Here is a 26799-nt window from a genome sequence, read left to right as displayed (position 1 = left end):
TGTCATATGAGTTACGAAGGGTTTCAGAACACAAAAGCACCTATTAGGAAATAAACTCACCCAATCAATCAGAAGTGGGAAAAAGACCTAAACAGACATTTCTCCAAAGAAGACATACAGATGGCTAACAAACACGTGAAAAGATGCTCAACATCGCTCATTATTAGAGAAATGCAAATCAAAACCACAATGAGGCATCACCTCACACCAGTCAGAATGGCCCTCATCAAAAAGTCTGCAAACAATAAATGCTGGAGAGGGTGTGGAGAAAAGGGAAGGCTCTTGCACTGTTGGTGGGAATGTAAATTGACACAGTCACTATGGAAGACGGTATGGAGATTCCTTAAAAAGCTAGGAATAAAACCACCATATGACCCAGCAATCCCACTCCTAGGAATATACCCCGAGGAAACCAAAATTGAAAAAGATACATGTATCTCCTTGTTCACTGCAATGCTATTTACAACAGCTAGAACAAGGAAGCAACCTAGAGGTCCATTAACAGATGAATGGATAAAGAAGTAGTGGTAAAAAAAAAAAAAAGAAGTAGTGGTACATATACACAATGGAATATTACTCAGCCATAGAAAGGAATGCATTTGAGTCAGTTCTGATGAGATGGATAAACCTAGAACCTATTACACAGAGTGAAGTGAGTCAGAGAAAAGATAAATATCGTATTCTAACACATATACAGAATCTAGAAAAATGGTACTGAAGAATTTATTTACAGGGCAGCAGTGGAGAAACAGGTTAGAGAACAGACTTACGGACATGGGGAGAGGGGAGGAGAGGGTGAGATGTATGGGAAGAGTAACACGCAAACTTGCACCACCATCTGTAAAGCAGAGCGCCACGGGAATCTGCCCTGTGGCTCAGGACACGAACGGCTCTGTCAGTCTGGGGGGGACGGGGAGGGAGGTTCAGAAGGAGGGGATGTATGTGTGCCTGTGGCTGATTCAGGTTCAGATTTGACAGAAAACAAAATTCTGTAAAGCAGTTATCCTTCAATAAAAAAAATTTACAAAACTCCATAGTCACAGAATACATTAATAATAAAGACTGTTTTAAAGCATTGGGGAAGAAGCAAAATGGTGTCTAAGAAAGAAGAAAATGAAAACTAAGGACTTGGTCAGACTACGAGTACTGGTTTTGTCTGTTTTGTTTTTAAATTAAATAAATACCAAGTTGGTAGTATCTACTGACAACAGCTGCTTACATCCACCATCACCCCTAGGTCACAAAAAGTAGATAATCACATATATATGCCTCCTGATGAGGTGCAATAGAAACAATACAATTATGGAGAAAGTATATAACATTTTCAGTCAGAAAACCAATAAAATAATCAGATTCACTTTCTAATTTTAACTACCAGTTTTCAAATTATACAAGGAGCAAGTTCAGAGATACTGTATGAATTCAATTAGCAAATCTAGAATATGATAAGCTCTATAGGACAAACAATCCAGTTTAACAAATAAACTGCAAGAAGAAAAAAAAAAGACAAAGGGGAACCCTAGTGTTTTTAAAGGACTTAAGAAAAATATCAACCAAATGCAATGGATCCTAAAGTGAATAACCAATAAGTAGACAATTGCAGAAATATGAAACTGACTAGATATTTGATGGCATCTTTTAAACTGACAATGGTAGTATGGTCATGTTTCATAAAAAAAGATGCCCTATAATCTAAAGTTGCAAACTTTATTCAAAATATTTATGCAATCTATTTATGCAAAATAAAATATGAATATTTATGCAAAATATTCATAGTGAAAAGATGTATTGCTGGGATTAGCTTCAAATAATTCAAAGGGGGCAGAGTAGATGGAATCAGAACTCAAATATGATTTGCAATGAATTGATAATTTTTGAAGCTGGGTAATGGGAATCTACTACCCTATTCTCTACTTTTCTGTATACTGGAATTTTCTATAAATAAAAGTTTTAAAAAAGTAATGTTCATTGTAAATAAATTTGAAAATACAGAGAAACAACAAGAAAAATCAAAATCACCCATGAACACCAATTAAAATTAAACACTATTAACATTTTGAAGAAATAAATATTGTTGAAGAAAAGGGGAAGGGAGAAGAGTAAAAAGATGACTATGGTTATGGCCTTTAAAAAAGAATGAAAGCATTTTTCTAAAAAAAAAAAAAATAGCAATGCTAGGAAATACATTTGATTCAAAGCAAGTATGATGAGAGTTGAGTTTAATACAAGTCTCTGACAAAAGCTATAAAGGCAGGGATTGTGGGCACTGCTATAATAACTGAAGCCAAAAAGTAAGTACAGTCTGAAGTGACTTTTCAGTCACTGCTCATCCTGACTGTCTACGCACATGGCTTCCTCACTTGCTTCAGCATCTGATCTGACCCCTGGCCTCAGTCACCCGTGCACCACAGGCAAGACAGGGTTCATCCACATGGTTACCAAGGCAGTTTTAGAGAAACCATTTCTCTGAGTTTACTTAAAAGACTAATCTATTTAGCCCTAGAAATTTAAACACAGAATACAGTTGAGAAGTTATTTTTATTCTCCCTATAAATAAGCTCATTAGGAAATACTAGAATGCCCTAATGGTCAGGAAGAGATTAAAACGAAACATATCTGAGCTCTAGTCTATCTCAGAACTCTGGGCAACTAGAGCTGATGAATTTTTTTTCTCTGTTATGACTATATTCAATATCTAACTTCCCAGAACCAAATTAACAAAAGCATATAGTTTCACTTTTTGTCTTTTTAAATAGCTCTTTATACTTTATGAAGTAATTAGAGGTTTAGGAACATGTCAAGAATCAAGAAAATCTTTTAGAAGTTCCTGTTTCTAAAGGCTTCTAATGTATTCTGTTTTACTTAATAGGTCTAACCAATATGACAAATATCCATTTCTCATCAAATATGACAGTGTTTAATAGTCTTATGTGTAGAAGGAATTAAAATATATTTTGTCACACTCACAGGAGAAGCAAATGTCACCGACCTTTATTGTCTGCTGCTATAAATCCCAAGATGTTTTCGTGACGTAACATGACAGTCTGATAAATCTCTGCTTCACGGAACCATGAACGTTCTTCTCTAGAGGAGAATATTTTAACAGCAACTTCTTCTCCTCTCCATTTCCCTCGCCAAACTTCTCCAAAACGACCTTTGCCAATACTTTCTTGTAACACAATAGTTCTCGCAATTGTTCTCTGAACAAGCAATGGTAAACCTAAGGATCAAAACAAACAGCATTCAATATAAAATATCAGTATGTGTTTCTAAACCAGGATAGGTGTTAAAGATGACCCAGAAAGGTTTAGTAACTTAAAATCTCACTGAGGAAATACAGAGTAAATTTGTGAAATCAATAATTCATGATAAAAAGGAAATTAATAAAAGGATCCAGAAACTCCTGCCTAAGAGTCAAGGTAGGCTTTAAAAGATAAGCTGAATTTAGACTGTGGTTTACAGAAGGGATAGGACTAAAGAAGAAGAGAAGGTAAGGTGTTTAGGTAGGAGGAATATACAAGCAAAAGCAGAAGGAAGGAAATGGAAGATACACGTTTAGGGAACCAGCTTAGATAAGCAGAACGGGGACGTGTGTAGTAAAATAGCAGAACAGGGAAGCTGCGTCAGAATGTGAGGCGTACTGAACGCCAAGCTCAAGATGCCCAGAGAAGAGCCTAGGGGAAGAGGGACTGGCAGACATTTCTGAAAAGGGGCCACGGACAGGAAGAAATGATTTAAAAGTCTTACTTCAGAAAGATGAGTCTGGTAAGTTTTAAGAATGGGAGGGGAAAAGTATGTAAACACCAAAACCAAGAGAAGTGAATTATGGTCTGACTTTAAAAATGGTCACAGAAACCATCTCAGGACAGGCAGTTTACTCACTTATGTGCTAGGGACTGGCTCCCCACACAGCTCTAACATCTCAAAGAATGATGACAAGTGACTTACCTTGGTGATGAGATGTTGGCAGTTTTCTCACCAAAAGAACTTGCTTTATTTTAACATAGAGTTTAATATTTTACCACACTTAATTTATATAAAAGTATTTAACTACCTATAAAATTTAAGTAACACTATGCTAATTCACTTAATAGCTCACGGACTAACTCACCTTAAATTATACCGGCACTGGCCATTAAACCACCGTGCGCCTCACGCTCTGCACTGTCTACCGTCTAATGTGCGTAAATCTGTGTCACACGTAAGCTGCGCTGAGTTGCCTGCTAGATCCAGTTAACCCAATGGAGGCAAATGCAATTATCTGCTCTCTTTGGTTTCCAGTGCGAAATGCTTATAAATACAAACATTAAATCTTTGTCTCTTTTCATCTTTAAGCTTCTCAAATAGGTCTTTTCCCTTGTTCTACCCATCTGCCCCCTACTTCCTGCAAAGTAGTTAGCAGTCTAATTGTAAACAGTTGTCTTTACAAGGAAACTGCTGGTTAAAAATAAACCTGCAGAAATTAAATGAAGGAGCTCATCTGTATTATGAATAACCAGTTCCTAACTATGTTGTTTACAGTGGACACTAACGCACTGTCAGTACATACAGCAGACACTAAAGCCTTTGAACCGGGCCACACCACGCACTTACAAGGATGGCAAGGATACGTCAGAGTTCATCTCAGGGACTTCACTGGGGGTCCAGCAGTAAGAATCAGCCTGCGGATGCCAGGGACACCAGTTTGATCCCCTGGTCCAAGAAGATGCCACCTGCTGCTGGGCAGCGAGGCCCACGCACCACGATGACCGAAGCCCGTGCACCCAGAGCCTGCGCTCGCAACTAGAGAAGCCACTGCAGTGAAGAGCGCCCCGCCTGCTGCCGCCAGAGAAAGCCGGCGTGCGGCCGCGAAGGCCCAGCGCGGCCACGATCCCCTGTGCTGTGCCCAGTCGCTCAGCCGTGTCGGACTCTGCGACTGCAGGGCCGTAGCCCACAGGGAATGTAGCTCCTCTGTCCATGGAGATTCTCCAGGCAAGAATACGGGAGTGGGCTGCCACGCCCTCCTCCAGGCAATCTTCCCGGCCTAGGGATCAAACCTGGGCTTCCCGCATTGCAGGCGGATTCTTTACCATCTGAGCCACCAGGGTTTTATTTATTTATGTATTAATAAATATTAAAAACACACAGAAAATAAGGTTCCTTTCAGGAGGCTGATCTTGAAGTTAGAAGGGCAAGGAACAAAAAAGAAAGTTAAAGTGAAGTCGCTTAGTCGTGTCCAACTCTTTGCGACCCCGTGGACTGTATCCCACCAGGCTCCTCCATCCATGGGATTCTTCAGGCAAGAATACTGGAGTGGGTTGCCATTTCCTTCTCCAGGGATCTAACCAACCCAGGGATCTAACCCAGCCACCAAGGAAGCCAAAAAGAAAGGGGAATAGCAAATGGGAAGTCTGGAAACACCTGACACGTTCAAGACGCGTGTAAATGGTACAGTCAAGAAAGGCTAAGAGGACAAGGAGAAGTCTGTCTTCCGCTTCACCACTGACAGAGGCAGAACCAGAATACAAAGTCAAGCATCAGAGTCCCTGCGTCGTGTCAGACTCTTTGCGACCCCGTGGACTATACAGTCCATGGAATTCTCTAGGCCAGAATACTGGAGTGGCTAGCCTTTTCCTTCTCCGGGGCATCTTTCCAACCCATGGATTGAACCTGGGTCTCCTGCATTGCAGGTGGATTCTTTACCAACTGAGCTATCAGGGAAAGTCAATATTTATCATATTTTCTGTATTTGGTTACCACAACCCACATGAGTATCTGAGCATTAAAAAAAAAAGTAATAGTTTTCTTGTAAAGACAAAAATTAACAGGCCTAAGTTAGATCTCAATGTTCTCTGCTTTACTTCTGTACCTTTCAGAACTGCTTGAGAGGAAGCTACAACAGGGAAAAATGCATGGTCCAAGCACCTTCACATGCAGTGAACAATGGAAATAAGACCATAACAATATGCATACATTAAAGAGATCATAAGCGTGAACAAGGCATAATAAACACTGGGTTAAGAGACTCACATTCTCAAAAACTGACATACCCATATGCATGTCCACACACACTTTTCAATCTAATGACTGCTTAAATAAGCACATGCACAACCTACGATTCAGATTCACGCAACAGGGATGAGGTTAGCTTTAAGTTGGTACAGAACCCAGCTCTCTAGTGTCTCCCGCAATTCCAAAGTTAAAAAGTACAGTCTCTGAAAGAGAGCGACAGGGCCCGTCCTCAAATATGGTGCTAAGTAACAAACATTTGAATTCATAACATAAAATGTTGTTTTACCTTTTAGTTCTTTCAGTCTTTGAGGAAAAAGGGTATTATTCATATATATTAGACTTACTCAGAGGCATGAGTTCCATTCATGAAGTGGCATTCAGGCTTTATAATAAATAAGAGAAAAAGCACTTTCTGCTATCATTCAACAGAAGATAGTTTCTGTCTGGATAAATCTGGAAGTCATTCAGCACAGAATAAACTATGACAGGGAAAGAGGCCTTAAACTAAAGCTTTTTTGTAAAATGCAGCAAATTCATAATTGTATGTCAGCTTTTTTTCCCAAATACCTTTTCAGTAAGAGTAACACCTGTCATTTGGCTAAAACTTTACAATCCACCAAGTGCTTCAGAGCTTTCACACAAACACACCATTTCATTTGAATCTCACAACAAACTCAATGACGTATACAAGGCAGGATTCACTATTTTCATTTTAAAGATGAAATAACTCCAGCATGAGACATCAGCGAACGACCCAAAGCCACAGAGCTGGCAAACAGTGCAGACAAGTTTCTACATGGCAGGAGGAGGCATAAAAGGAAAGACGCTTTCAGTGGAGCTGGGTCCCTGACAGACCTAGAAATATAGATAAAGTGGAAAAAGAACCATTCCATTCTTTACTTCATATCTGTATCTTAAAAGGTAAATATATTCTTATTTAGAAATCAACTGCCATCCAGACAGCAATTTCTTTTAACCATTTAGGAAGACTGGCTCCCCTTGAGGCCAGATACACAACCCTGCCAGGTGACGTGCACGGCTCTGACTCCCTCGGGTTCAAGTTTGGCCACAAGAGGGCAGGTCCAAGGGATTAATACTCCACATGATCTGAAGCCACCCTAGTTTTCCGTGACTTTGGTCATTGCTTAAGATATTTTGTTGTTCCAGGATAACTCCTGGAATGAGCCAGATATTCTTTGAGAACCCTTTAACTCAGAATCAAAGGGGAACCCCAGGGAAGCCGTAAAATAATCTCTGGCCACTCCTCCACCATTTCTACCACATCTTCAGAACTAAGGCTGCTCTTTCTAATCCAGCTTCTAATTGCTTCCCTCCTCACAGGAGTCCCAGGAATCCCTACAAGGCTGCCTTAAGAGACCTGGGCTCCTTCGTAAGCCTGTATGCATAGACAGAACTTATGGAATATTTATGGTCAAATTCTACAGAAGAAAACTTCAGGTCATGAAATCAGTTTCTTCATACTTAAATGAATGAACATATATACATATACATCCCTTAAAATATACCTCGATTCCCTTGAAATAAAGCATTTTTCACTTTGTGAACTTTTTTGGTATCTGTGATTTTATGCTTCAGAGCCATATGCTTCCCCTAGTCATAATTTTTGCTTTAAAGTTCCTTTAATCACTTGATTATATAATTTGTGAAATTTTCATTATATATATATATTTAAATCTTTGTATCCATGAATCTAGCCCTTATTTGAAGTTAATCTGCTTCAGGCAATTGGGTAATCTATTTCTGATCCTACATAAATCAACAAACTGAGAAAAGCAAATATCAGAAGGGCCATGGATCCATAAAGCTGTATTAAATAACAAGGTGGTCAGGCATTTTCTTAAGGGAGAAAATGACAAAAAATTCTTTCATTTAATAAAAACAACAACAAGAAATAGGCCCGAGCCAAAGACAGCAATTTCTTGTTAAAAAAGCAAATAGCCTTCACAATTTCAAACACACTCTCTGTCACACCTGCTTTCAAATATAAAAATAAAGCTGCTAAACAGTCCTGAAGAGAATGGGTAACTGCAGATTATTTGAACATCTTTGAACTTCAGCCTCAGCTACAGAAGAATAACTGTTCTTATCCTTTTTATCTTGCACAGTCATGAGAAGGTGAGAATGCTTTGAAATTTACACAAATGTGAAGGTGACTTACTGATGAAATGTTGACAAGTCAGTCACTTCTAATTTGTCCTTCCTAAACTAGCCACAGTCAGATATAAACCTAGCTTAAAGACCTATATTAAGGTTCAAACCTGGGGTAGTATTCACACTAGCCCAAATTTTTACAAATTTAGCCAACTGGCTTAACCAACTAATAAATACAGTTAATTTTAAAAAGACATTTTAGGAAAAAGAAACACATTACCTGATCCAGAACCCGACGTTGTCATGTCGTAAATTAAATCTTTTAGCGTCGTGCCCTCTGAAATAAAAGGGCGATCCAGCGAGGGGTCCTCTTCGTTCGGCACTCGGTGGTGGATGACGGTGCGGTTGTGGCAGATGTAGACCATCAGCATGAGTGAGATGCAGACAAAGCAGACGGGCCCAGCGATGACCGCTGCCAGTTCCACGGGACCAAGGCCAGAGGACGGCTTTCCTGTAAAAGGGCCTCAAATGAAATCAACAACAGTAACACTATAGGCGGCGTCCACAGTTTCCTGATCCTCCTCATTTCCTGCAGCTGGTCACTACCGTTAGTCACAGCCTCATGACAGCAGCTCATGGAGCTCAAACCCATAGCAAGTGAAGCACTTCATCTTCTCCCACTGGCTCCCCTTTTACGATCACTAGCTCTGTCAACATCCACTTAGTCTCTCTGTAGTGAGCCTAAACAACAAGGCCGGGTACTGCAAACATTGTACACCCACCTCCCCACCTCCCATCTCTCTCAGATTACTAACAGGAGAACCGATAATCTGGAACAACTCTCATTAAATATTTCTTGAGTCACTGTCTTTTCTTTTCTTAAAAAAGCAGTTTGGCTTATCTTCTTATTCCAAGGCCAGTATATATGCTCATAGCAAGAAAAAAATTAAAAAGTATAAATACAGATGAGCAAAAGTTAAATTTATCTACAGCCTCACAATCCCCCTAAAATTCATCTTTGCATGTTCTGTGTATCTATATATCTCCACCAATTTTTTTTCCATGCAAAAATATACCGTTTTTTAATAGAGTTTGCACGTGTATACTTTCCAGTTTATTTTAATCACTGAGCCTTTTAATTCAAGATCATTTTTTATAATTTAACAATTAACAACTTAATTTGCATTGCTTCAGAAACACATTAATTATAACTCTTTAGGCATTCATTCTGACACTTACTGGTTCATGGCCCACCACCATTTCCTTCACATCACATCTTTATCATGTTGAGATCTTTATTGGACTGATTTCTTATAACGAATCCTATCTTTCAGAAGGAGTACATGAGTGCATACACACTGAATACTTGATTATCTGAAGTTGGCTGCTGCCTTTACACAGGAAAAATCTTGGCTCATCTGAAGAATTTGGGTAACAAGCAATATAATGATATTTCATTGCCTCCTGGTATTTTTTTAAAAAAACATAATAATTTGAACTTTTTCCTTTTATAGGTAATCAGTGTTCACTTGTGCTGAATGTGTACACTTTTCCTTTATTCTTGAAAATTGATGGATTTTTCATTATATATATTTGGTTAAGTAATTCTTCATTAATTTTACATAGTATTCTCTCTTTTGTCTGTCCTTTTTGCCTTTTTCTGGTTTTACAGTAAGCACATTGGATCATCTAGATCTGTCCTCTGTATCTCTTAATTTGCTCACCAACTGTCTTTTTTCTGAATTGTAACAGAATTTCTCAAGCTTGTCTTGCCTTAAGCTTGTCTCACACTTGATTATAAAATAGTATCCAGTCTGCTGTTCACTTTCAATATTGCATTTTTTTAAATAATTTATCAATTGAGCTTTTCATCTGAAAGCAATCTTTAACCACTGTGAAATGTTCTCATTTCACTGTGAACTACTGAAAACAGACCTTGGACTCTCTCAGAGTTCTTCCCTATCATGTGGTAAGTCTATTTCATAGGATGACATATACTCTCATTTATCCAGTTCAGTTCACTTCTTTTGAACCATGGAATCTTTCCATTTGGTAAAATCATTTGCTGTCTGATTATCAGGGACCTGGGAATGACAGATCTGTGTATTTTAGCATTAGAAATAAAGTGAGTTCTTCATAAGGTTTTGTGAGTCTCCATTCTGATATTTCAAGCCATTTCAAACAACAAAAATGGGAAATTCTGAAATCATTCTTCTCTTCGTCACATTAGAGTTGCAAATAACTATATAAAAGTCAGAAAGATTACGGTCTGACAGAGCTTTGCCACAAGGACCTTCTTTGTGCTGAAGATCTGGTTCTGCTTTGCTGTCATCACGTGAACCAGGTGGAGGCCTGCCTGCTCCGCGACTGGCAGGGCTGGCCCTTTCCTCGGGGCTCCAGCAGTGCTTCCTGCTTTAACTAGTAGACGCCTAAACCGCCTCTGAGTGGACACTGCGCGCCGGGGTCTGCGCCTCTGAGCACCGAGCGCGGCGCTCCCTGAAGGAGAACCGAGGGTCGGCCCCGGCAGCCCAGCCTCGCGCCAGCCTCTCAGCTGAAAGCGCTGCTGGGCTTCTGCGCGCAGCTGCTTCACCTACTTCTTCGCCTACAGGTAGTCAGTTCTTGACTAGACTGTCATCATCTGCACTATCAACTGCAGAGTTTCTGACGACTCTGCGTGCATGTAGGTGACACTTCTTCCATGAATTCCCCTAGCACTAATACAGCTTTTCCTCAATCCTGTATTCCTTTATTATAGTAGCTATTTGGGAAAAGTGACAGACCATCGTATCACATCACATAGTCGCTCAGTCATGTCTGATTCCTTGTGACCTCATGGCCCGCCAGGCTCCTCTGTCCATGGGGTTCTCCAGGCCAGAAGACTGGAGTGGGCTGCCAGTTCCTTCTCCAGGGGATCTTCTCAACCCAGGGATGGAACCTGGGAACCCCACCCTGCAGGCAGACTCTTTACCGTCTGAGCCCCCAGGGGCCCACCGGGAAAAGTGACGGCAGGGTTAGACACCTGAGCTCAGACGAGCATCCTTACCAGAATCTCTACTCCAATCCTGTTTATGAAGTTTTCTAATTTCTGGCTCTCCTAGGACATTTTAAAACGTGAACTATGGTGAGGGACCAAAAACCGAGAAATCACATGGAATAATGTATACATAAAGATCATAAAGCAAGGTGAAATCACAAGTGAAGGTGTCTGGATTGTTGAGTTGCTCTCCATTCCCCGTCCATTACTGACTGCTTTCAAAGGCTGGAGCATTATGCAAGTAGGGACACTCTCAGGATCTACTGCTGTGGCGGCCTGTGTGAGGATTCTCTAAAAGTGCCCACTACTCTTTTAGGCACGACAGACCTCGGAGAAAGTCTATCTCGGCACCACCTTCTCAAGCAACACACCCAGGAGTGAGAATTCTGGCTGCGCTCATGACTCTGCTAGGATGGACTCGTTACATTCTGCCTCTAAACTGAATAAACGGGGATCGTCTAAGAGCTTTTCTTATAGTGTCAAGAAAAAAACAAACCTCACGCACTCACCGACGGTCGGGAGCTCGATTTTGTTGCAGTGGTCCTGATTGCAGCAATACGTTGTAGTCACATGCCCGGTCTTTGAAGACGGTGCACACACAAATGGCCTGTCTCGTGGAATGAGGTCAATCTCAGCTATGCACATGCTGTTATGGATGACTTTGTCTGTGGTCTCTGTGACAGAGACGAAGCAAAGCCCATCCGTGACACAAGTAAAATTGTCTTTCGTACAAAGGTGGCAGAAACACTGTAACGCTGGAAAAAAAGAAAAAAGATCCTATCAGAGAAAATTGTCAAGGTTACAATTTTAAATTATCCCATCATCTCTGTACTAATATTGAAACATTCCTGATTCTAATTATACAGGTACATGTTGAAATTTGGACCCAGATTTTTTTCCTAAACCTTTTTGGCTTCCAAGTAGAGAAAAACTGTTACTTGCAATTTTATCTGTGCAAGGCAAGCATTTGTCCTCCCATTTAAAATGCAGTACACTGAAATTTACAAAGGTTATACTTATTCTTATCAGTCCAAAATTAGGGATTCATATATTCCCTCCACTGGGGAGCACAGTATGAAAATCCTACCTCCTCCTCACTGTAGGTTGGAAATCTCAGGGTAAGCTTATGGTAATAGAGTAATGGAAACAGATTTGTATTGAGCCAGACATTCCCTTCTCCTGTGCAAACTCCAAAAAAGACATGTATCTTCCCATCAGGATTAGAGTACTTTCTCATAAGCAAGGTAACAAGACATGTGCTCCAACCACAAAGGCAACTGGCTATAGAAATAACTGGAGAAACACTTGCCTCATGCCCACTTTTATCTATTTGATCTTTATGGCTCAACTTGAAGAGTAATTCCTTAAGGGAAGTCTTCTAGTTATAATCAACACCTTCCCATACACACAGAACCCTTCACTAAGCTTGCCAACAAGCTTAAGTGTTCCCCAAAGCATTCACACACTGCTTACCGGAACCATCTTCTCCTTTCCCTCATGAAACTCTAAGGTTCTTGAGGGCAGATTCTGTAAATCTACATCTAGAACTAAGCTTGGTACACAACATTCAAAAACCGTGAAATGAGTGGGAGATCACTGTGTTCTCATGAGAAGCACAGATACATCCTTGAGTCCAATTACACATCGGGAAAGGGAAGTGTCCAGGTTTGCAGAATGGCCATCTGCGGTGAGGCCAGGGAGGCCTGCTGTAACTAGAACAGTGGCTGGGCAGACAGGCAGGCCAGAAGAAAGCTAGCTACTCTCAACAGCTAATCTGGCGTGCGGGAAAGGGTTCACTCAGCAAGTCCAAGCTGCTCAAACCTCGCACGTCCTCAAGAAAGGCTTGTCTTCAGGACTGGTCCTTGGCCAGCTCCTGGGAGATGAGCTCTGACACCCTGAAATACCCTCCCTCATAAGAGTGCTATGTGACTGAGCCTTTGTGACCGAGCCCCTGGACACCAAGGCTCCAGGGAACTTCGCTGGCTGGCAACACTCCCGCGTGCTGCCGTCCCTGAGTAAGTTCTGAGCACACGGTGATGCTGCACTGGGAGAGGACATCTGGAAGCCGGCCCTTGGTTTCTCCTGGACTCTTCCCCATGGGCCTTCCCTTTTCCTTTGGATGATTTTAATATATCTTTCCATTGTAATAAATAAAAACCATGAGTATTAACAGCTTTTCTGGGTCCTATGAGTCCTTCTAGTAAATCATCAAGCCTGAGGAAGGTCTTGAGGACCCCTACCTCACTTGTTAAATCCAAACTCAGGGACCATCAGCATCACCTCTAGCTGCTGCTTCTTGGCTGCTGGCTTAATTAAGCATGCTTTATTATCTTTACAGACCAGCAAAGTTTTAACTTAGTCATTATAAAAGTTCTTTTCTTTCTTCATAGATAGTTCAGCTCTTTGAACTAAATCCTCCCAAGCATGAAGATAATTCAAGAAAAGTACAAGAAAGATCTAACATTTAAAGACTGTTGAAAGAGACAGTCGTTTATTCATGGTGAGGTTTGGTGGTGATTGTAGGCTCCCTGGGTGTAATTTCCTAAGGAAGGATTCTGAACCAGGAATCCACAGACTGGCTTCAGGAATACACGAATCCCATGAAATTGTAGGCCAAATGTTGTATGTATTTACATTTTCAACAGAACTACAAAGTGGTCTGTCACCCACGAAAATTTAAAACCACCACCACAGAAGACCGTCATCATTCTTCCGAATCCTGTTTACTCATGATTAGTCATTCAACCAATGTTTTCTAAGCATTAGCTTTATCAGTTACTCTACCGGAAGTTTAGTATACAAAGATTAATAATTCATGGTCATAGCCCTTGAAGAGCTCCAATGGATCAGTGAGGCAGAACATTACAATACAGTGTGGTAATTTCTATATATAAAAATACTGTCACGAATAGTCCCCCTGTTCTAATATCTTCATGGCTCCCTCAGAGTATATGAAACAAGAGTGAAACAGTGGGTCTAACTTCTACCGTGGAGTTCCAACTTACTGTTCACATTACAAATGCCATCCAGAGTCACAGACTTCTCATCATTATCATGTTCATATATTTCATGACCTTGATCTTTACAGATCCTATCTCCCTGCCTAGTTTAAACCCACCCTCTCATATTTTACGATCCTATTCAAACAAGATCTTTTCCATGATGTGCTCTAAACCTCTCCTTACCCATAAGACAACTGGGTGACTCCTTTCAATTTTTTTTTCACAGCTCTCTCTATATACGTTTAGGTTAGCACAAGTCTATTTATAGTTTGCTGTTAAAGTGTCTCTCATTAAATTAAGAATGGAGGTTTTTAAAATTTGTTTTGTTTTCCCATCTTTGAATCCTGAACTCGTGAGAGCAATCAGAAAAACATTTGCCAGGGACTTCCCTGATGGTCCAGTGGTTAAGACTCGATGCTGCCATAGAGGGGGTACAGGTTCAATCCCTGGTCGAGGAGCCGAGATTCCACATGCTCTTCTACACAGCCAAATATATATATATATTCTTTTCTTGCCAAAGAAATGTTTCCGAAACAGGAGGTCACAAATATGTTGGGAGAAGAAGGAGAGTCTAAAATTGTGTACAAAAATTTTTTTAATATATTTATTTAAAACATACTCTTAAGATGAATAATGAACAGTCAGTATGGATAGGCAAAAAGATATGACACTGAAAGATGAATGTCCCGGGTCGGTAGCTATTCAGTACAATACTGGGTAAGAATGGAAAAATCGCTGCAGAAAGAACGAAGAGGCTGAGCCAAAGCAGAAACGAAGCTCAGTTGTAGCTGCACCTGGTGGTGAAAGTTAAGTCTGATGCTGTAAGAACAATTCTGCACAGGAACCTGGAATGTTAGGTCCATGAATTAAGGTAAACTGGACGTGGTCAAACAGGAGATGGCAAGAATGAACATCAACATTTTAAGAATCAGTGAACTAAAATGGACGGGAATAGGCAAATTAAATTCAGATGACCATTCTATCCACAACTGTGGGCAAGAGTTCCTTTGGAGTAGGCCTCATAGTCAACAAAGAGAGTCTGAAATGCAGTTGGTTGCAATCTCAAAAATGACAGAATGATCTCAGTTCGTTTCCAAGGCAAATCATTCAGTATCATAGTAAACCAAGTCTATGCCCCAGCTGCTAAGGCTGAAGAAGCTGAAGTTGAACGATTCTATGAAGACCGACAAGACCTCCTAAAACTAACGCCAAAAAAGAGATGTCCTTTTCATCTGGAATGAAAAGTAGGAAGTCAAGAGATACCTGGAATATCAGGCAAGTTTGGCCTTGGAGTACAAAATGAAGCAGGGCAAAGGCTAACAGAGTTTTGCCAAGAGAACACATCTGGTGATAGCTAACACTCTCTTCCAACAACACACGGGACGACTCTACACATGGACATCACCAGGTGGTCAGTAGCAAAATCAGACTGATTATATTCTTCACAGCCGAAGATGGAGAGGCTCTATACAGTCAGCAAAAACAAGTCCTGGAACTGACTGTGACTCAGATCATCAGCTCCTTATTGCTAAATTCAGGCTCAAATTGAAAAACGTATAGAAAACCACTAGGCCATTCAGGTATAACCTAAATCAAATCCCTTATGGTTTTACAGTGGAGGTGATAAATGGATTCAAGGGACTAGATCTGGGAGAGAGAGTGCCTGAAGAACCATGGACAGAGATTCATAACATTGTACAGAAGTGGCGACCAAAACCATCCCCAAGAAAAAGAAAACACAAGAAGACAAAGTGGTTGTCTGAGGCCTTCCAAATAGCTGTGAATAGCTGTGAAGAGAAGAGAAGCGAACAGCAACAAGAGAAAGGGAAAGATATACCCAACTGAATGAAAAGCTCCAGACCAAGGAGAGATAAGAAAGCCTTCCTAAGTGATCGATGCAAAGAAATGGAGGAAAACAACAGAATGGGAAAGGCTAGAGATCTCTTTAAGAAAACTAGAGATACTAAGGGAACATTTCATGCAAAGATGGGCACAGTAAAAGACAAAAACAGCAAGGACCTAACTGAAGCAGAAGAGATGAAGAGGCGGCAAGAACACACAGGAGAGCTGCACGAAAAAGATCCTCACGACCCAGATGACGGCGGTGCGATCACCCAGATGACGACGGCGGTGTGATCACCCAGATGACGGCGGCGCGATCACCCAGACGACGACGGCGGCGCGATCACCCAGACGACGACGGCGGCGCGATCACCCAGACGGCGGCGGCGGTGTGATCACCCAGACGACGGCGGCGTCGGCGTGGTCACCCAGACGGCGGCGGCGGCGGCGGCGGTGCGGTCACCCAGACGGCGGCGGCGGTGTGGTCACTCACCCAGAGCCAGACAGCCTGGAGTGTGAAGTCACGTGGGCCGTAGGAAGCATCACTATGAACAAAGCTAGTGGAGGTGATGGAATTCCAGCTGAGCCATTTCAAATCCTGAAAGATGATGCTATTAAAGAGCTGCACTCAATATGCCAGCAAATTTGGAAAACTCAGCAGTGGCCACAGGTTAGTTTTCATTCCAATCCCAAAGAAAGGCAATGCCAAACAACGTCCAAATTACCATACAGTTGCACTCATTTCACATGCCAGCAAGACTGTGCTCAAAATCCTTTAGGCTAGGACTTCAGCAGTATGTGAACCGAGAACTTACAGATGTACAAACTGGATTTAGAACAGGCAGATGAACCAGAGATCAAATTGCCAACATACGCTGGATCACAGAAAAAGCAAGGGAATTCCCCCCCTCAAAAAAAATCTACTGTTTCATTGACTATGCCAAAGTCTTTGATTGTGTGGATCACAACAAAGTGTGGAATATTCTTAATGAGATGGGAATACCAGACCACATTACCTGCCTCCTGAGAAACCTGTATGCAGGACAAGCAGCAGCAGAACTGGACATGGAACAACAGACTGGTTCAAAATTGGGAAAGGAGTACGTCAAGACTGTATATTGCCACCCTGCTTATTTAACTTATACGCAGAGTACACCATGTAAAATGCCGGGCCGGATGAATCATAAGCTGGAGTCAAGACTGCCAGGAGAACCATCAACAACCTCAAATATGCAGATGATACCACTTTAATGGCAGAAAGTGATGAGGAACTAAAGAGCCTCTTGAGGAAGGTGAAAGAGGAGACTAAAAAGCTGGCTTAAAACTCAACATTCAAAAAGCGAAGATCATGGCATCTGGTCCTATCACTTCATGGCAAACAGATGGGGAAAATGTGGAAACAGTATCAGATTTCATTGTCTTGGGCTCCAAAATCAATGAGGATGGTGACTGCAGCCACAAAATTAAAAGACACTTGCTCCTTGGAAGAATAGCTATGACAAACCTAGACAGTGTATTAAAAAGCAGAGACATCACCTTGCTGAAAGAGGCCCACATAGTCAAAGCTATGGTTTTCCCAGCAGTCATGCATGGATGTGAGGGATGGGCCACAGAGAAGGCTGAGTGCCACAGAACTGATGCTTTCAAACTCCGGTGCTGGAGAAGACTCTTGAGAGTCTCCTGGACAGCAAGATCAAACCAGCAATCCTAAAGGAAATCAACCCTGAATATTCATTGGAAGGGCTGGTGCTGAAGCTGAAGTTCCAATACTTTGGCCACCTAATGCAAAGAGCTGACTAATTGGAAAAGACCCTGATGCTGGGAAAGATTGAGGGCAGGAGGAGAAGGAGATGACAGAGAATGAGATGGTTAGATGGCATCACTGACTCAATGGACATGAGTTTGAGCAAACTCCAGGGGACAATGAAAGACAGGGAAACCTGGAGAGCTGCAATTTTGGGGGTCACAAAGAGTCGGACATGACTTAGCGACTAAACAACAGAACAAATATGAATGATAACCATTCTGGATCATGAGTAGCCACGCCCGGTGGCTCAGCAGTGAAGAGTCCTCCTGCAGGAGACACAGGAGATGCAGGTTCCACCCCTGGGCTGGGAGGATCCCCTAGAGGCAGAAATGGCAACCCACCCCAGCATTCTTGCCAAGAAAATCCCGTGGACAGAGCAGCCTGGTGGGCACAGTCCTTAGAGTTGCAAAGAGTCAGACAGAAACGAACGGCTGAACACATATACACACACATCTAAACGAGCGCTGTCTGTCAGCCGGCTCTCACGGCTGCTGCTTCAGCTGGGTCAAGACCTCTTTCAGGTCAGATGTCCTCATGGCACGCTATGAGAGAGAGGTTTTGTAACTGAAACGGTAATTGTAACTGAAAGAGTGAAAAGTACAGGGAACCTGAATCATCAGAGCAGATGATGACACAGGCACAGTCCAGTTCATACCACACACACACTGCAGCACTGCTCGGGCCCCATCTGTGCAGTAACTGTGGCTGGGGTGACGTCTGTCCATCCTCACTCCCAGCACTGATGTTAACCTCGTCTGAAAGTGACTGTGACAGCTGACATCTCGTTCAAACTGGTGTTTGAGGAATGCACACTGGCAAGTGTTTGAAGAGGTGTGAGGTCTGATAAACCTGGACTTACAAAGCCATGAAGAAATTAATACATAACCACCCTGCACAACATTACCTCTGAGAATCGGCACTTGCAAGCTTTTAGTATCACTGAACTTAAAATATATAGATACAGATTTAAAATGGAGTCAGCAAAAGCTGAGAGAATTCAGCACCACCAAACCAGCTCTTCAACAAATGCTAAAGGATCTTCTCTAGACAGGAAATGCAGAAAGGTTGTATAAACGTGAACCCAAAACAACAAAGTAAATGGCAACGGGACCACACCTATCAATAATTACCCTAAATGTAAATGGGTTGAATGCCCCAACCAAAAGACAAAGATTGGCTGAATGGATACAAAAACAAGACCCCTATATATGCTGTCTACAAGAGACCCACCTCAAAGCAAGAGACACATACAGACTAAAAGTGAAGGGCTGGAAAAAAATATTTCATGCAAACGGAGACCAAAAGAAAGCAGGAGTCGCAATACTCATATCAGATAAAATAGACTTTCAAATAAAGGATGTGAAAAGAGACAAAGAAGGACACTACATAATGATCAAAGGATCAATCCAAGAAGAAGATATAACAATTATAAATATATATGCACCCAACATAGGAGCACCGCAATATGTACGGCAAACACTAACGAGTATGAAAGAGGAAATTAATAGTAACACAATAATAGTGGGAGACTTTAATACCCCACTCACAACTATGGATAGATCAACTAAACAGAAAATTAACAAGGAAACACAAACCTTAAATGACACAATGGACCAGCTAGACCTAATTGATATCTATAGGACATTTCACCCCAAAACAATCAACTTCACCTTTTTCTCAAGTGCACACGGAACCTTCTCCAGAATAGATCACATCCTGGGCCATAAATCTGGTCTTGGAAAATTCAAAAAAATTGAAATCATTCCAGTCATCTTTTCTGACCACAGTGCAGTAAGATTAGATCTCAATTACAGGAAAAAAATTGTTAAAAATTCAAACATATGGAGGCTAAATAACACGCTTCTGAATAACCAACAAATCATAGAAGAAATCAAAAAAGAAATTAAAATATGTATAGAAATGAATGAAAATGAAAACACAACCCAAAACCTATGGGACACTGTAAAAGCAGTGCTAAGGGGAAGGTTCATAGCATTACCAGCTTACATCAAGAAACAAGAAAAAAACCAAATAAATAACCTAACTCTACACCTAAAGCAACTAGAGAAGGAAGAAATGAAGAACCCCAGGGTTAGCAGAAGGAAAGAAATCTTAAAAATCAGGGCAGAAATAAATGCAAAAGAAACTAAAGAGACCATTGCAAAAATCAACAAAGCTAAAAGCTGGTTTTTTGAAAAAATAAACAAAATTGACAAACCATTAGCAAGACTCATTAAGAAACAAAGAGAGAAGAACCAAATTAACAAAATTAGAAATGAAAATGGAGAGATCACAACAGACAACACTGAAATACAAAGGATCATAAGAGACTACTACCAGCAGCTCTATGCCAATAAAATGGACAACTTGGATGAAATGGACAAATTCTTAGAAAAGTATAACTTTCCAAAACTGAACCAGGAAGAAATAGAAGATCTTAACAGACCCATCACAAGCAAGGAAATGGAAACTGTAATCAAAAATCTTCCAGCAAACAAAAGCCCAGGACCAGATGGCTTCACAGCTGAATTCTACCAAAAATTTAGAGAAGAGCTAACACCTATCTTACTCAAACTCTTCCAGAAAACTGCAGATGAAGGTAAGCTTCCAAACTCGTTCTATGAGGCCACCATCACCCTAATTCCAAAACCAGACAAAGATGCCACAAAAAAAGAAAACTACAGGCCAATATCACTGGTGAACATAGATGCAAAAATCCTTAACAAAATTCTAGCAAACAGAATCCAACAACATATTAAAAAAATCATACACCATGACCAAGTGGGCTTTATCCCAGGAATGCAAGGATTCTTTAATATCCGCAAATCAATCAATGTAATACACCACATTAACAAATTGAAAGATAAAAACCATATGATTATCTCAATAGATGCAGAGAAAGCCTTTGACAAAATTCAACACTCATTTATGATTAAAACTCTCCAAAAATCAGGAATAGAAGGAATATACCTCAACATAATAAAAGCTATATATGACAAACCCACAGCAAGCATCACCCTCAATGGTGAAAAATTGAAAGCATTTCCCCTGAAATCAGGAACAAGACAAGGGTGCCCACTCTCACCACTACTATTCAACATAGTGTTGGAAGTTTTGGCCACAGCAATCAGAGCAGAAAAAGAAGTAAAAGGAATCCAGATAGGAAAAGAAGAAGTGAAACTCTCACTGTTTGCAGATGACATGATCCTCTACATAGAAAACCCTAAAGACTCTACCAGAAAATTACTAGAGCTAATCAATGAATATAGTAAAGTTGCAGGATATAAAATTAACACACAGAAATCCCTTGCATTCCTATATACTAACAATGAAAAAACAGAAAGAGAAATTAAAGAAACAATACCATTCACCATTGCAACAAAAAGAATAAAATACTTAGGAGTATATCTACCTAAAGAAACAAAAGACCTATACATAGAAAACTATAAAACACTGATGAAAGAAATCAAAGAGGACACAAACAGATGGAGAAACATACCGTGTTCATGGATTGGAAGAATCAATATTGTCAAAATGGCTATTCTACCTAAAGCAATCTATAGATTCAATGCAATCCCTATCAAGTTACCAACGGTATTTTTCACAGAACTAGACCAAAGAATTTCACAATTTGTATGGAAATACAAAAAACCTCGAATAGCCAAAGTAATCTTGAGAAAGAAGAATGGAACTGGAGGAATCAACCTGCCTGACTTCAGACTCTACTACAAAGCCACAGTCATCAAGACAGTATGGTACTGGCACAAAGACAGAAATATAGATCAATGGAACAGAATAGAAAGCCCAGAGATAAATCCACGGACCTATGGACACCTTATCTTTGACAAAGGAGGCAAGGATATACAATGGAAAAAAGACAACCTCTTTAACAAGTGGTGCTGGGAAAAGTGGTCAACCACTTGTAAAAGAATGAAACTAGAACACTTTCTAACACCATACACAAAAATAAACTCAAAATGGATTAAAGATCTAAATGTAAGACCAGAAACTATAAAACTCCTAGAGGAGAACATAGGCAAAACACTCTCCAACATAAATCACAGCAAGATCCTCTATGACCCACCTCCCAGAATATTGGAAATAAAAGCAAAAATAAACAAATGGGACCTAATGAAACTTAAAAGCTTTTGCACTACAAAGGAAACTATAAGTAAGGTGAAAAGACAGCCCTCAGATTGGGAGAAAATAATAGCAAATGAAGAAACAGACAAAGGATTAATCTCAAAAATATACAAGCAACTCCTGCAGCTCAATTCCAGAAAAATAAATGACCCAATCAAAAAATGGGCCAAAGAACTAAACAGACATTTCTCCAAAGAAGACATACAGATGGCTAACAAACACATGAAAAGATGCTCAACATCACTCATTATTAGAGAAATGCAAATCAAAACCACAATGAGGTACCATTACACGCCAGTCAGGATGGCTGCTATCCAAAAGTCTACAAGCAATAAATGCTGGAGAGGGTGTGGAGAAAAGGGGACCCTCTTACACTGTTGGTGGGAATGCAAACTAGTACAGCCGCTATGGAAAACAGTGTGGAGATTTCTTAAAAAACTGGAAATAGAACTGCCATATGACCCAGCAATCCCACTTCTGGGCATACACACTGAGGAAACCAGATCTGAAAGAGACACGTGCACCCCAATGTTCATCGCAGCACTGTTTATAATAGCCAGGACATGGAAGCAACCTAGATGCCCATCAGCAGATGAATGGATAAGGAAGCTGTGGTACATATACACCATGGAATATTACTCAGCCGTTAAAAAGAATTCATTTGAATCAGTCCTAATGAGATGGATGAAACTGGAGTCCCTTATACAGAGTGAAGTAAGCCAGAAAGATAAAGAACATTACAGCATACTAACACATATATATGGAATTTAGAAAGATGGTAACGATAACCCTATATGCAAAACAGAAAAAGAGACACAGAAAGACAGAACAGACTTTTAGACTCTGTGGGAGAAGGTGAGGGTGGGATATTTCAAAAGAACAGCATGTATACTATCTATGGTGAAACAGATCACCAGCCCAGGTGGGATGCATGAGACAAGTGCTCCGGCCTGGTGCACTGGGAAGACCCAGAGGAATCGGGTGGAGAGGGAGATGGGAGGGGGGATCGGGATGGGGAATACGTGTAAATCTATGGCTGATTCATATCAATGTATGACAAAAAAAATAAATAAATAAATTAAAAATTAAAAAAAAAATAAAATGGAGTCAGACCCAAGGCTATTTTTTCTACTGTGAAACCTAAATATCATCTGTCACACTGAATAATTGTATTAATTTAAATTTTGTTGGTTTTGTAGCTCTCTTTATATTTAATTTGCAGACTTGGTTTACAGTTGTCAATGAGCCAAGAACAAAGATTTTATATCTACTTTCATGTCTATACAACTTTCAACACTATGAAAAATACATTTGTATTTTTCTCTTAAAAGTATTGCAAATTTGAGACAGTCTGTGCTTAAAAGGGGCTTCTCTTATTAAGAGTTTTTCAGTAAGAAGAAAATGTCTCTAGACAACGTTCAGTCGCTAAGCTGCCTCTGACTCTGTCCAACCCCAGTAAATTATCGTCATGAACAGGAGTAAGTGTGTGTGGCTCTCCTCTATACTAGTATCCGTACGTAAGTAACTCCGACCTTTCGGTAGCCCAGCTTCTTGCGGACTTTTCTACCAGAACAAAGGGAAGAACTGAACCCCCTGCCGGGCGCCTTCCTGCTGCCTCGGCCTCCGCCTCGGCGCCCCAGTCTCTATTGGCAGCCACAGCTTCCTCGGCTACAAGATGCACATCTTCCCAGTTAACATTGTGGGAATCCACACACCGTGTCACAATCAAGCTCAGAAAACACCCACAGAACTGCAGTCTCTGGAGAGAAAGGCGAGGCCTGGCAGCCGTCACAGCCTACCTGAGCAGGGAAGGCGCCGCTCGGTCAGTCCCCGTGGCAGCTGTCTGCACGGCGGCTCCCCTGCAACTACAGCGTAACTCACGCTGGATCCCACTAAGACTCTTCAGAGATTTCCCTGTGATTCAGCGCTGCAGTGAAGTTACTGTGCTCACAGAAAACCGTCAGCCCCATGCCAGGAATAGAATTACTAGTAGTAGAATTTTTCAAATATTGCAGAATAAATCATAGAATTATCGAGTTTGAAGATGGTGTGATGTGAAGGACTGTTAGAAACCAAACATTTAGCTCTCAAGGGAAGTGGCAAGAGTAAAAAGAGCAGAACGTACGGGGTTATCATTTTGATTATATTCCAGTATCGGATAAATTCCAAGTTGGGATTATGGTTCTTAGTTCCTTCTATAAAGGAAATTTCCATGATTGCTTCATATCATTGTATCCAGAGGTCACACATTAAGGCACTATTACTTCTACCTAATACGAGGGCTATCAACAGTTGATTCACAAGCCCTTATATCTGACAATGAAGAGACTATGAATAGTATATGAAACAAGGCCTACTGATGAATTAAAATTAAAATTCCTATGAGCCCTACTACAGGCTTCCTTGGTGGCGCTAGTGGTAAAGAACCCACCTGCACATTAGTGCAGAAGACGTAAGAGATGCAGATTCGATCCCTGCGTCAGGAAGATCCCTGGAGGAGGGTATGGCGACCCATTCCATTATTCTGGAGAATCCCGTGGACAGAAGAGCCTGGAGGGCTACAGTCCATAGGGTCACAAAGAGTTGGATATGACTGAAGCAACTTAGCTCACAAGCCCTACTGATGAAATAAAAACTAGTACCAGGAACTTTGTCTTCCCAGCCCTTACACTTCTTTTTAGGCATATCCTTCAATACTCTGTCCCTTAATCTCACACCAGTCAGATCAGCCATCATCAAAAAAATCTACTAACAATAAATGCTGGAGAGGATGTGGAGAAAACAGAACTCTCTTGTACAGTTGGTGGGAATGTAAATTGATGCAGCCACTATGGAGAACAGTATGGAGACGCCTTAAAAACTAGGAATAAAACCACCATGTGTGAAGGTGTTAGTGGCTCAGTCATGTCTGACTCTTTGCATCCCCATGAACTGTAGCCTGCCAGGCTCCTCTGTCCACAGAATTCTCCAGGCAAGAATACTGGAGTGAGTAGCCATTCCCTTCTCAGGGGATCTTCCTGACCCAGGGACTAAGCTAACCCAACGACCCCACTATAGGCACACCCTCCGAGAAAACCGTAACTGAAAAGACACACGTGTACCCCAATGTCTACAGTGGCACGACTTCCAAGAGCCAGGACACGAAAGCAACCTAGACGTCCATCAACAGATGAGTGGATATACAGTGGGGAATTACTCAGCCATAAGAAGGAACAAATCTGAGTCAGTTCTAATGAGGTGGATGAAACTAGAGCCTGTTATACAGAGTGAAGTAAGTCAGAAAGAGAAAAATAAGCATTATGTATTAAACGCATATATATGGAATCTAGAAAAATGGTACTGATGAACCTATTTGCAGGGGAGGAATGGAGATGCCGAAATAGAGAATGGACTTGTGCACACAGCAGGGGAAGGGGAGAGCGGGACGAATGGAGAAAGGAGCACCGACATAGATCCACTATCACGTACAAAGCAGACAGCCGGTGAGAAGCTGCTGGGTAACACAGGGAGCCCGGCCTGGCGCTCTGGGATGACCCGGAGCGGCGGGACGCAGGCTTAAGAGGGACAGGTATATAACTATGGCTGCTTTGTGTTCTGTTGTATGGCAGAAACCAACACAACCTTATAAAGCAATTTTCCTCCCATTAAAAAAGAAAACATAAGGAAAAAATACTCTCTTCTTTTTCAATACTTGTTATCTGGTCTCTTTACCCTTTCATCTCCCATCCTCGCCCATCAAGAACGAGGCTGAAACACCTTGTTGGAATTCCCTAGTGATGCCCCTTTGGCTGAACCTGTTCTTTCCCCATCATTTTAGGACAGCAGACACACCCACAGCGCTGCCTGCCTGCGTCACGTGACCCTGCGCCGGCCCGCCGCTCAGCCCTCTGCGCAGCCCACAGCTCTCCGCACTCCTCGCCTTGCCCTTGTCTCCAGACTCCAAACTGCCTGCCAGGGCGTATTCTGCTTGGCTTACCTGCCAGTGCAAAGTCAACACATTCAAAACCAAACACAGCATCATTACTCCAAGAATAGTATCTGTGATAAAGAGGCCTCTGGAAGGATTCAGAGGTTTCTTCCTTGCTAAGACATAAGACAGATCAGCCGCCAAAACGGAACAAGGGGATGAAGACTTCTGACCAGACCTTGGATTCCAATCTTTCCACCACTCTGGTTTTTCTAGTAATGACCATTCTTTCCATTACCCCATTATATCATGATTACTTTTTACAGCACAAACTATTCCCAAATGTAACAAATACTCACCAACAGGTAGGGAAAGGAACAAACACACGATGCCCTTTATTCAGTCTGCCTAGCTAGACGAAAAGCAGAAGACCACACCACTGCTGGCAAAGGGGAAGGCAGAAGTTCAAAGTTAAATCCTTTCCAGTACTAATGTCCAGCCCTGTTACCATCTAGGCTGCCTGTCCACTTGAGCTACTCAGAGTAACCCACCTTCCTTTCTCTCCACTCCCATCTCAGGGAGGCCTGTCTTCTCCTTTTCTCCCTCTTTCAAGTCTAGGGAACCACACAGGTTCTCTTCCTTTTAAAATATGCAGCATATCTCTATAGAACAAGGCTAGAATCCTGTCTGCAACTCCCTCCAGCCTACTGCTAAGGCCTTTGTTCCCCAAAAGGCTCAGTAGCTCTTCTCAACTCCAGGCCTCCCGGTTGCCCTCCAGCTGTAACGTCAACATGAGTGTTAAAAATAACAGCACATGTATGGATAACACTTCACTCCCAAATGTTGGGCTTCAAAACAAAAATCTGATTGTCCAAACATTTCTTCAGATAAATACCATTTACTTCTGCCACTTTTAAAGCACTTAAGAAGCATCATTTATATAATTCAACACATGAATGCG

At 41.3% G+C, this 26799-nt stretch overlaps 1 protein-coding gene across 2 annotated transcripts in view; it reads right to left on the bottom strand.

Moving 5' to 3' along the window:
* Positions 1 to 26799, bottom strand: part of TGFBR1 (transforming growth factor beta receptor 1) — a 76058-nt gene that overhangs the window by 25996 nt on the left and 23263 nt on the right. The window contains exons 2-4 of one of the 2 annotated variants that reach the window (XM_043891244.1): positions 11647 to 11892; positions 8384 to 8626; positions 2990 to 3220 (exon numbers count right to left, since the gene is read on the bottom strand). In XM_043891244.1, coding sequence (XP_043747179.1) covers positions 2990 to 3220; positions 8384 to 8626; positions 11647 to 11892 — 720 coding nt within the window. The remainder of the gene's footprint in view (positions 1 to 2989; positions 3221 to 8383; positions 8627 to 11646; positions 11893 to 26799) is intronic. The other variant, XM_043891245.1, reaches the window with a different exon arrangement.

This window comes from Cervus elaphus, chromosome 29 (assembly GCF_910594005.1).
Source record: "Cervus elaphus chromosome 29, mCerEla1.1, whole genome shotgun sequence".
Classification (NCBI taxonomy): domain Eukaryota; kingdom Metazoa; phylum Chordata; class Mammalia; order Artiodactyla; family Cervidae; genus Cervus; species Cervus elaphus.
Note: the sequence above shows the minus strand (reverse complement) of the source record. Positions and strands in the feature narration are given on the sequence as shown.